Source organism: Echinops telfairi, unplaced genomic scaffold (genome assembly GCF_000313985.2).
Source record: "Echinops telfairi isolate 266 unplaced genomic scaffold, ASM31398v2 ScPeMD7_7469;HRSCAF=8507_1, whole genome shotgun sequence".
Taxonomy (NCBI): domain Eukaryota; kingdom Metazoa; phylum Chordata; class Mammalia; order Afrosoricida; family Tenrecidae; genus Echinops; species Echinops telfairi.
The window spans coordinates 81,699,525-81,712,095 of NW_022111373.1; the positions used below are offsets into that span (position 1 = coordinate 81,699,525).

Here is a 12,571-nt window from a genome sequence, read left to right on the forward strand (position 1 = left end):
TCCCAGACAGGGTCGGACTGCCTCTGGAAGCAGACTCACTGTTTCCAGGAGTAGGAAAGCCCTGTGTTTCTCCCGCTGAGTGGCTGGTGCTTTTGAACCCATGCCCTTTCAGTTTGCAGCCAAACGGGGAAGTACCAGCCACTGGGGTTCCCTCTCCTGACTTTTCTTCTTGGTGGTAGGAAATCCCTTTCTGGTAGCTTCTTTACCTTTGTGTCTCCTAAAATAAAAGGCGATACGGGCCACACCCCAGAGAAATTTCTCCGAGGCCTGAGAAAAGGGGTGACGCTCCACCTGAATCCTGTAACTGCCAAACCACTGAGAATCGTGGCCCAGCCAAGTTGACATACATTTTTGAGGGGGCGGGGGCAAGGGGGGCTAAGTGGGGTGGACGATACACAAATCAATCCATGACAAGTGCTAAAAATACCATAATTTTAAATGAATGGGCAATCCCGTGTGTCTGATAAATTTTGTAATATGCCTTAAAGTATTATTCCTTTCTCTTCTTCTCATCCACATGCTTGTATCTGGGAAAGCCCTGGTAGCATAGTGGGCTACTTGTTTGGCGGCTAACCCCAAGATCAGGCATTCAAAACCACCCGCTGCTCCAAGGAAGAAAGTTGAGGCTTTCTACTTTGGTAAAGAATTACAGTCGCGGAAATCCACAGGGGCAGCCCTACCCTCGCCTATAGAGTCCTATGAGTTTGAATCAGCTTGAGTTTGCGTTTTGCTTGTAACTTCTCACCTAATGTTTTCCTGTTGCCAGTGAGACCCCAATGCAAAGGCAGCTCCTGGGAAACTCATTTTAAATTCTCAATTGATCACATTAAGGAGTGTCACTGAAGTGACAGGAAACTTCTGGTTACTTGTCTTAGCAAGAAGTTAAATTCAGATTATTTCTTAGATACTCATATCACTATATTGATTGGGTTTAAGCCAAACCCCCAAGTGTATTTGTTTGACTCAACATGCATGCGGTGTTTTTTTTTTGTTTTTGTTTTTATTGTAGAAGACTAAAACAAGTCATTGGTCTTGGTTTGAAATTAGAATCTTTTTTCAGTCACTGCTTTTATTCCAAGTTTGCCTTTTCATTTGTGAAATGTTTAAAACTAGATATTTTCATCACTAATTGGATGATTTTCATTTTTTCCCTCTTTGCGGTTTAAAGGGAACCTGCATTTGAGATTTTGTAAACAGATATCTTGTATTTAACAAATTAAGAAAAATATTCAAGTCTGTTTTCTGTTGTTTTTTCAAACAGATTCTAATTCAGAATTGTCAACTGTAGAATTAAAGCAACGTCTTCATGAAGCTTTAGAGGTAGGTACTTTGACTAATACAAAATCTTCATCTGGCCCCAGGGAAATGACTGATAAAGTTCTCTGACATAAAATGACAATGATGTCTGTAAGATAAACCAGAGGCATATATGTAAACCACAGTCATATGAATGGATTTGGGGGTTGCACTTAATTCCAGTCCCAATCTAAGAACAATTAGCTTTTATGACATAGCCCTGCTTAATACCTGATGCACCCAGCAATCAGAAAGAATAGCATCTCGGGTATTAAAGGCTTGTCTTCAGACAAGCAGGCATCTAAGTGAAACATCAACTAAGTCCACATGAATGAAGCACACCAGCCGTGTGATCCAAGGATTGTAAATAATAAAATCTGAAGGAGGGAATGGTATCAGAGCTTAAATTGTGAACACCTATTTTGTAGAAGGCATGGATGAACTATTAAGTACTTTGTACGGTTTGTCCAGAGAGACCAGTTCCTGGAGAAGGACATCATGCTTGATAAAGCGGAGGGACAGTGAAAAAGAGGAAGGCTCTCAACAAGATGGATTGACACAATGGCTGCAACATTAGGCTCAGACACAGGAACGATTGTGAGGATGGCACAGGACCAGGCAGTGTTTTGTTCGGTTGTACCTAGGGCTCTTATGGGCCAGAACTGACTCAATGGCTCCTAACAACAAATTGGATGACAGTTGAAACCCGAAAATCCATTTGCAAAGTCCACCCATGATTAAGCCTCTGGTGAATCCTCTCTGACCGTAGTTGAGGGATGCGAACAGCCTTGTTGTCAGACAGGGAGCAGTGTAAAGTCATTCATGGCAGACACTGTTAAGTTAAAGTGTGGTGTCATCTCATTTGTTCTTCCTTTTGACCTATTTTAAAGTTGTTGATCTTAAAAAAAAAAGAAGTGAAGTGGAAATTCACGTGGATTAACCCTCTGATGCATTCCCTCGGACCACAGACCAGGGAGTGTGAGCGGCCTTGCTGTGGTGCACAGTGCATTGGAGAGTAGATTATTACAGATGCACGTAGGTTTAAATGTAGCACCCTATTATTTGACCTCCTTTTTGATCCATTTTAAAGTGTTCTGGTTCTTAATATTTTCTTTCTGATTGAGTTTAATGTTTTACTTTGTTACTGTTCCTTTAAAAATATTTTTTTTCTGTATGTGAAATCAAGGATAGGCACCTCTACAGAGACAGTAACTGAGTTAATGGTTCCTTTGGGGTAGGGCAGGGGAGGTTGGAAGAAATGGGGAGCTAATAATGATGAGTACCAAAAAAGAAAGTGTTCTAAAATTGATTGGGTGATAACTGTATACCTCTTCTTGATATGACTGAACTACTGAATTGTTTAAGTGAATTATATAGCTCAATAAAAGTGTCTTAAAAATCTTCATCTGGAAAAAGTCCACTGGTGGATATTTTTCATAGATAATACTGAAACATGGAAGGCCAGGTTGCTTTTGTAGGCATTCTCAGTGAGCCAGTATAAAGTTTATGCTTTCCAAGTGCCCTCGCCTCTGCGCCCCATCCTTGTCTCTCACAAAGGCTGCTTCTGGAAATGTAATTCTACTTGTGCTACAGGGTTGCTACGAGTTGGCATCGACTCACTGGCCGTGAGAATGTAACCTAAGTCGGAGAAAGTGCAGTGGGTTAAGTGTTGGGCTGCAAACCACAAGGTCAGCAGTTCAAACCTCTCAACTGTTCTGCCGCGGAAAGGGGAGGGCTCGTGCTCCTGGCATATTTGCAGCCTTGGAAACCGTCAGAGGCAGTTTTCCTCCATCCTGCAGGGTCACGGTCACTTGTAACTGACTTTTATATAACTATGGGTTTTATAGTCAGGCTCAGTGAACTAAGTAGCTTGAGATATGCATCAAGACTGGTGGAAGTAGAGCTTTCTATCAAGGGAGTCTGCAGTTTGGGAAATAGGAAGCCCATATTTGCATGGTTTTGTGGCTCCTATGAAAGCTATTACAGCTGTATGGATGACCATGTGCTTGGTTAATGAGGCCTAAAGGGACATATGTACTTTTCCAAACTATTAGCTGTGCGACCGGGATGTGTCAGTCATGCAGCACCTGATGGTGAGGCTCTCAGCCTCAGCCCCACGGCTCACTGACAGAGCCTAGAGAAATGTCCACCTTCTTTGTCAGTTAAAGTGCGCTAGCCAAATTGGTAACATTTGGGTTACATATCTGCAAACAGGAAGACCAATTTTCTTTCTTTCCTCAGGAGGTAGAAGTTTTAAAAACTGAGCTTGAAGCATCTCAAAGACAACTTGAAGGTAAAGAGGAAGCACTGAAAATTCTTCAGAGCATGGTAAAGAGTCACTTTTAAAATTTTTATCACTTACACATTCCAATAATACCTTTCTTGGGACATCCCAGTGAATTGGCCTAGTGAAGCGATACGTGCTTCTGTTCTACTTCCTACTCCAAAGTGTAGTAGAATGGGGTTTTCAAAGCTTGCGAGGGGCCGTCCAAGCCTGGGGCAGCAGAGGAAAGTCAGCAGAGGAAGCAGAAACAGATTCTGTAGCTAATTGCTTCCCTGGCCAACTGCCTCGTCTACCTGGAGACCAGGAAAATTGGGTGGTATCTGAACACCATTTTTTCCCCATTGATTATTTTTTAAATGAAAAATTATTTATTTAAAAATTGTTATTGTAAATTATGTAGGAGCTCCATTGTGATCATCAACTTTGTATTAAACAGTATATATTTCTGATCAACATCCCCAAAAGTTTACCCTTCACCCACTCCCTGACTGACCTTCTTACTCTTAGGCGTTCCTATCGTTCCTTAGCCTCTGTCTCGTCCATTACTTTCTCTTCCCTCTCTTGGCGTCTCCTCTGTCTGTTGCCTTTGGCATGAATGTTTTCCTTTACATGTTTTCCCCCGTATAACAGTGGTCTCACGCGCTATGTGCCCTCTGTGACTGACCGCCTTCACTTAGCACGAAGGTTGACAGGCCCCATGGAGGAGGCGTTTCATGGTTTCATCTCTGTTGTTCAGTGGATGCTCCCGTGGGTGTATGTTCCAGAGTTCCCTTAGCTCTTCCTCTACCGATAGGCATTCGATGTCTGGCGACTATTACTGAACAATTGTCCAAAGATTCCATTGAAGAATCCTGAACAAAAGAGAAATGCAGAACAGAATTTCAATTTTCATGGATTCCAGGAACTCTTACCCTGAGATCATCCCTAAATCTTAAGCCAAAAACATTTCCTGAAGTTTTCTTAACACTGAACAATAAATAGTTCAGCTTAACCTGTAAAAAAAAATCTGCATTGAGCATCATGTTCTTTTAAGATCTACATAGACCCAAACTGACAACAGCAACTCAGAAGGTTAGATCGTAAATTCAGAGGACAGACATCCGTGTGCGTGAGGAAGACCCAGCTCTGAAAAGGAAGGGGGTGATGGTTGCCCAGCTGGAAGACTATACTCAGTGGCACTGATTGTGCATGGTATACATTCTCAGCCAGAATAAGGAAATGGTTCCAGCCTTTAGAAAAGCAGCGGTTTTTAATATAGATCTGTTATTACTGCTGTTTTTCTTGAGATATTTTAAAAATATCTGTGAGATATAAATTGCATTCTGAGATTTGGTCCATTTATGGCCCTTCTAGCCATAATGCTTACGTGATGCATTATATATGCCCACGGCTATCATCTCATTTTGGAGGGAGTTCTCTGCTATCCTGTCAGATAGGATGAAGGTGAAATTAAGTCTCTATCTTTAGTAGAGGGTGTGAACCAAGCCACTACCTGTGTTAGTCTGGATTGACTAGAGAAACAAATTCTTAGGCACTCATGTGTATAAGAAAGAGCTCTATATAGAGTTAGTATATATTAAGAAAACACCCTAGCCCAGTTCAAATCAAGTTCATAACTCCGATATTAGCCCATATGTCCAATACCAGTCTATAAATTCCTCTTCAGGCTCACGCAACACATGTAATGACGCTAAATGCAGGAATATCACAGGCTAGTGGGTGGAAAGTCTTGTGGATCCAGTGGTGGTGGAAGCATCTTAGCGCTGGCTGGGGTTTCCACGTGGCTCCTCCAGCTCCAGGGCTCTGGGTCCTTCCATGTAGTTCCATATGGCTTGTCAAGAGGAATGTCTCTAGTCATTTGCAATGAATTCTTGAAACCAGCATCTAAGTACAAGTTCCTAATGAGCACAATTAAGCATTTAGGAATTTTCAGTCTTAACAATAATAGACAGAGTTTGTTACTATCCACACAGTCAAATGCCTTTATGTAGTCAGCAAAACCCAAGTAAACAGCTGTTTGATACTCTCTACTTTCAGCCAAGATCCTTCTGACGTCAGCAGTTATTTTTCTTGTTCCATGCCCTTCTCTGAATCCAGCTTGCCTTTCTGCTAGTTCCCTGGCTATGTACTGCTTCAATATATATATTTTTAATTTTGGGGTTGTTTTATGACACACCCGGGCTTGCTGAAAGTGAAGTGGGCTTCGGAGCACTCCGTGATAAAGATCAAAGACCACAACCTTCAGCATGCTCATAGCTCCACGTAACCAGATACTAAAATGCTCATCCATGAACCAGTGATAGGAAGTGGAGAAAAGATTCAATGTAGTAAATACTAAAAGCTCATCACGGTCCAGTGATTTTATTTATTTATATTTTAAATCATTTTATTGGGGGCTCATACAACTTTTAGCACAATCCATCCACCCATCCAATGTGTCCAGCACATTTGTACATTTGTTGCCATCATCATTCTCAAAACATTTGCTTTCTACTTGAACCCGTGGTATCAGCTCCGCATTTTCCCCCTCCCTCTTTCCCCCTCCCTTCCTTATGAACCCTTGATAATTTATAATAATTATTATTTTTTGATTTTATATTTTACTATTATCTGATTAAATGAAGAGGTTGATGATAATATTGACAAATAAGTGAAATTCCAACATGTCCTTTTAAAATAGCTTACTCCTTAAAGTAAACTAAACATTAACCAACTTTCATGTCTAATCCGTAATTTCATCAATTGTAATCATAGACTGACCACAAATATAAATGTGTTTTGTGAGGATCAATGAGTTATTTGGAATTAAAGAATCATTTCATTTTGCTACTGGGGTTCTTTAATGCATGCTTATTATTATTTATAAATTGGATGTCATACATTCTTTAAATCAGTACAATTTATAACCTTTGTATATATTTATGAATATGAGGTATATATAGCATCTAAAAGTATATACATATTTTAATTCATACACATTTGCATGTGGGTAGATCCACAAGCACACACTTTTTTTTACACACACATTTTTGAGGGGAGGGCTGACAGTTAAACATTTCCCAGCATACCACTGGCAAAAGCAATTATTTAAGTAATGATTGGCCTGAATACAGCACTTAATAATTCTTCATCCCTTTCACTTTTTCCTAAGAATCACACGAAAATATAGTAGACCATGGGAGAGAGCTAGACCAAGATCCTCTGATTCCTAAACAGTCGAACCCTCCACAAACGATAGTCCCTGTGGAATTTCCATCTCAAGTTAATTCTGTACTCCTCAAAAATATGAACTTCGCCGGGCACACAGGAATGATTGACACTTCCATTTATACGAATATTGTTTTCCTTTCTCTTAGGCAATATTTGGTAAAGCCACAAGTCACACCCAGGCAGTGCTTCAAAAAACTGTGCAACAAAAGCGGTCCTTGGAGAAGGTAGGGGTCACTTTCAGGAGATCTGTTCAATCCAACAGCCTTCCCTTAACGTCACCGTTCTAACAGCTACTCCATTTGCACACCTGCTCTGCCACCTGCGCTCTGATTTCACATGGTTATTTCCCCCTTGGAGTTTACAATCTAAGCAGACGGTCACAATGTCAGAGAGAACTAGGACTCTGTTTATTTCCCTATTTAGAGGTGGTAGGAGGCAGGTCAACTGGACATTTCCTGGTCGAGTTTTCAGCCTACCTGTGCTTCGTTTGTTTCTCCGCTTACCTGGCCGAGCTATGTCCTGCTCACCAACCTTCCCTCGCTGGAAAGGTAGTTAGGGCTCGTCTTTGTCAAGTTTCTGTGCCTGGCGGGCCCCCTTTTGATGCGAAGCTCCTGACTGGGCCAAGGAGGGTGAGGGTTGTGGGACTGAGAAATCTAGGTTCCCTCTGGCAAGTTTTAAAGGTAAACAATTAGAAATTTGTTTGAAATTAAGTTTGGCAAGACTTTTATTAAAAGGTAAAGAGATTTGTTATAGATGCTGGTAAGTGGGATAGATCCTTTTTCAACAAGAGTTAAACGTTTTCTCTTTATTGCACTTTGGTGAAATGGTTCAGTGATTTACTCCAGCAGTTCAGTATCTCACCAAATGGCTTATGAACAGTGATTTTTTACGAAAGCTCTACTTTCTCTTCATAGGAAATAAATACCTTACAGTGGGAAATAGAATTTGATCAAAACAGATTTAAAAATCTTGAGGAATCTTGGATCCAAAAATATGACAGGTTTGTATATTATTACTCCACAGTTTTCCTTTTGAAATCTTTAGAATGTGTGCAATTTAACTGGAATTTGACACTTTTCTTCTTTGTGCTATTGTAACTGTGGTAAAATCCTTACTGCTTATCCGTGCTCTTCTGTAGTCTCAATCTTCACGTTTCTTTAATTTTCAGATACAGTATGTAACTGAATTCTTGAATAAAGTGTAAGGGAAAAGTCATAATTATTTTTGCATTGGAGCACTTTTTCAAACAAAAATCTTTTGAAGTACTCTTTCCTTAGTATGAATTTTCTTACTAACTTTAAATTATAACATATATTTATAAAGTAATTCATAGAGGTTATAGATAGCTGAACTCCTAATTTAAAGTTTTATTATTTAAAAAATATTTTTGTCTGAAATAATTGAAGGTTCTCAGAAAAGTTGCTAACCAGTGCTTGTACAGAGAATTCTTTTAATCTTCCACCCAGATTCCACCTCTCAGCCACATTTGCTGCGTCATTCTCTCGCATTGTCTGTCTCCCTGTAGATAACTGTGTGTGTGCATATATATTTTTTCTGAACTACTTAAAATTGCGTGTATGAAACCAACTTACCCTAAATACTTATTTATATTAAAAGAAAAATACATTCTCTTTCATAATATCATAACATCAGAATCAAGACATTAACAATATTCAGTCCTCACGCCATCGAGTCAGTTCCGACTCATGGCGACCCTGCAGGACAGGGGTAGAAAGTCTCATCTTTCTCCCTAGGAGCACACTGGTGGTTTGGAACTGCTTACCTTGTGGTTGCAAGTCCAACGCATTACCCATGATGCCACCAGGGCTCCGAATATTGACACAGTAGTATTCTTTCATTTACAGACCTTATTCATATTTGGTCAATTGTTCTAATAATTTCCTTATAGCAAAAGGGAGACTATCTCCCCATTTCGGGGTCCATATTGTGTTTGGCTGTCTTGTGTAAATTTCAGTTTCCTTTAATATAAAGTAACTACGCAATCATTGTCTTTCATGCCTTTGACAGCTTTGAGGCAGGCAGACCACTTTTGTGAGTGAGGGTCCACAATTAGCTGTGTTTGGGGTTTCTGGATGAGGTGCAGGCTGTGCATTGCTGGCAGGTTCACTAGCAGGAGATACAAAGCCAGCAGAAGGCATTGTGCTGTTGCTGGGATATTAATTACTTTGATCTCTAGGTATCTTTTTGTGCATGTTTTTGAAAGCAGCCTAAGCATATAGTTGGTGTTCAAATTGTTGCAAAGTTGAATTAAAATGTTAATAAAGAGAACGATTGTACAAAATGAATTTAAGGGTATTTATAATTGTTTCTCAATGAAGTATAAAGTATAAAAGGGTTATAACTATCAGAGCTTAATCTTACCATACTTCTTTAAATTGTCTTACTTCTGTAACATGTAAATGCTATACAAATTTGAAGTAGGAAAAATTATACTTTGGCTTTTGTTTTCTGATGATTAAATAAAAATATTCTCATTCAATTAGGAAGTGGTATTGTATTATTTATTTGGAGGAAACTTTTTCCCCCCAGATTAAACTGTGAAAATGCAGTCCTCAAAGAAACTTTGAAATTGAAAACCAAAGAAATTAAAATACTAAAGTCTGAAAATGCAAGTAAGTAAAGAGTAATATATTTTGGTAATTCCTTTATAACCATATGTTAACACTGTAGTTTTCCCTGAAATGGTCTATGTTCCAGATGAGGCTAAGACTAAAAATTATTGCAACTCGAGTTCCAGTTCATCTGTGCATGGGTGTATTTTGAATGTGTTTAAACATGCGTCTGCGTTCACTGGAAGGCTGAAGACAGGTTCTCGCAATAATACACTTATCCTTGTCTCATGAGGGTACCTTCAAAAGGAGAGATCTAGCTAAAGTAGTGGTTTCACGGGGGGATCTACTGAGCCAGTCAAATTCAGGGTAGAGAGATCAGAAGTATTACAGCTATTCTTTGAGGATTCTGAAATGTTGATCTTGATAGGTTTTCCTGACAGACACAGGAAGGTCACAAGGACTTATTAGGAAGAAGCCTTAAGAAAATGGAAAACTACATTGTGGAGAAAAAGGCCAAGAAATTTGGGCCTGGGAATTGTCTTCCATCACAGTACACATTCTTCAAGAGTAGCAAGGATGTCCCATGAAAATACCACTGGGAAACCTTAGCCTGTGTCCCCCCGCAGCCCTGCTCTTACCCTTGACTTTTTTGTATGCCAAACTCAGGATTAACAGAAACATGAGTTGAGTCTCTGGAGGAGGCCACATGTACACCCTTTGATGTGGTGTAAATCAAAAAGCCAGAATTCTTCAGGGAAGAGTGGCTACGGTGTGCATGACGGAGTCAGTCCTGACTCGTAGAACCCCTACGTGCAAGAGAGAGAGGAACACTGCCCTGTCCTGCCCATGCTCACATGGTTGTGTTTGCACTCATTGTTGCAGCCGCTGTGCTAACCCACCTCGTCGAGTGCCTTCTACTTCTTCATTGACCCTCCACCAAGCGTGATGTCCTTCTCAGGGACTGATCCTCCTGGGAACATGTCCAACGTCTTGCCATTGTCACTCAGAGGAGCATTCTGGCTGTACTTCTTCCGATGTAGATTTGCTTGTTCTTCTGGACTCTACGGTCCTTTCCACACTCTTCTTCAATCCTGTTCATTCAAACTCATCAATCTCCGAGCGTCCTTCGCCGTCCAGCTTTCACCTGCGAATGAGGTGATGGGAAATGCCGGCCTTGGATCGGGCACACGTTCATTATCACGAAACATTTTTGCCTTGGATACTCCAAAGAGATCTTGAGAAGCAGACCTGGCCAATGCAAGACATCACTTGATTCCTTGACTGCGGCTTCCAGGAGCATTGCTTATGGATAGACTAAGATGAAGTCCTTGATTTAGTCTTCCCTCTGTTTGTCATGCTGCCGCTGTTAGTCCAGTTGCAAGGACTGGCTTTTCTTGACACTGCATTGTCATCCACACAGCAGGCGGTCCTCCCTGATCTTCACCAGCAAGTGCATTAAGCAAGGAGATGTCTGCCTCTCACAGGTGGCTAGTGAGCCTTCCTTTAGCCCGGATGCAGCATTCTTCGTCCTCTAACCCCGCCCCTCGGACCATTTGCTCGGCATACGGATTAAACACCGGGAAGGGACACAGCCGTGATGCACCCCTTTCCTTGTTCTGTTCAAGGACTGGAGGAAAGCTGGCAATCTGATAAACATGCTTATTCACTGGGCCTGGGCCCCTCCCGTCTGTTCTCAGGGACAATGTTGCTGAACTCCTTGACGTTGAAAAGAACCTAAGATCCATTTCTGGGTTACAAATGCTTTCTGATGTAGTTCCTGAAAAACGAGACTTGTCCAGGAAAAAATGTTGACATTTAAGACCGAAAAGGCTGTTTCAGAAAATCTTAAAAGACAGTGGGGGAGATGATGCGCCAAACATGCATACTCTTGGGAATCTGACTTAACACTCAACTTCATGGATTATCAGGTGGCTTGAAAATGCTTCTTGTGGAAATGGGCCTTTTGCTCATGGCAGAACCCAGGTAAGTGCCCTTCCAAAAGGAAGTCACAGAGAGAGTTAGCGCCAGCGCAGGCAACAAACCGTGTCACCGGCCAGGTGTAGCAGGTCTTCCCAAGGCCAGGCCAGGCTTTTCTCGCAGACCAAAGGCCGACGTGGGAGGGGTGTCCTTCCCTCCCTGTACACCAGACCAAAGGCCGACGTGGGAGGGGTGTCCTTCCTCCCTGTACACCAGCAGCCCAGCAGCCCTTCATGTCGGTGGAGAGATATTCAGACTGAATTTCATTTTGGAAGGCAGTGCTGCTGGAAGGAAATGGCTGGAAATGTTATTCCTGAGGTTAAACCCAGATCGGAGAAAGCGCTGGAAACCCACCACCATCGCCAGATTTGGACCCCAGCCTCTAGCCTTGTCCTGACTCTCTCTTGCTCACCTCACAAGCCTCCGTCATGTTGACCGGGGATGTGTGAGGGAGACCCACACTTATTTGCCTGTAAGATCTGGGAAGGACTCCGGCGGAGCAAAAGCAACCATCGGAAGGAGGGGGATCAGGAGAGTGGCTTGAGGCAATAGCACTGTGCAGTGATGGCTTCTCCTGTGTGCACCCTGACCTTGTACAGAATCGTCATAAAAAGATCATGACTTTACTGGTTGAAAAAGCAATTATCATCAAATAAAGTTTAAAGTGTACAGCCCTCCACCTCAACACAGTGGAGGAGGTGTTGAGAAAGACCATGAGCTATATAAGAAACAGGAGCTTCACATTTTGGTTGTTGTTTTTTTTTTTTACTAAAAAGGTTTCTCCCAAGAAAATGATTTTAAAAAGAAAAAAAAAAGGTTTCTATGAATTTGTAGCAATACTTTTTTGCTCACTTGATACCCATTTTTGTACCAATAATTTCCGGAGGTTCTGGAGAGTTATGGAGCTGTGGGGTTGTACGGCCCAGAAGAAATGAGGGCGGGGCGTTAGTGTAACTAGACTGGATGTTGAGGTTCTCACTCACTCCTGTGTGCTGCCACCTAGTTCTGAATCAGCGGCATTTGGAGGCCCTTGCGATGCTGGAGATCAGACAGCAGACGACGGCTCAGGAAGCCAGGGGCCACAGTCAGAGCAGCTGCTTTACGGAGGTCTCAGGTCTGGAGGTAAATAACCGGGTGAAGGGCCTCTTTCTCTACCCCCTCCTCTCTCCTACCCATCGCCCTTGTTGCCTTTCTGGTATAGGTGCTAAGGCAGTGGTTCTCAACCTTCCTC

The 12,571-nt window shown here is 41.7% G+C and overlaps 1 protein-coding gene across 1 annotated transcript in view; it reads left to right on the forward strand.

Annotated features, from left to right (window-relative positions):
* CCDC125 (coiled-coil domain containing 125) overlaps positions 1–12,571 on the forward strand; it is a 28,583-nt gene that overhangs the window by 4,740 nt on the left and 11,272 nt on the right. The window contains exons 2-7 of the mRNA XM_045285230.1: positions 1,262–1,320; positions 3,538–3,624; positions 6,937–7,014; positions 7,705–7,790; positions 9,341–9,423; positions 12,344–12,462. Coding sequence (XP_045141165.1) covers positions 1,262–1,320; positions 3,538–3,624; positions 6,937–7,014; positions 7,705–7,790; positions 9,341–9,423; positions 12,344–12,462 — 512 coding nt within the window. The remainder of the gene's footprint in view (positions 1–1,261; positions 1,321–3,537; positions 3,625–6,936; positions 7,015–7,704; positions 7,791–9,340; positions 9,424–12,343; positions 12,463–12,571) is intronic.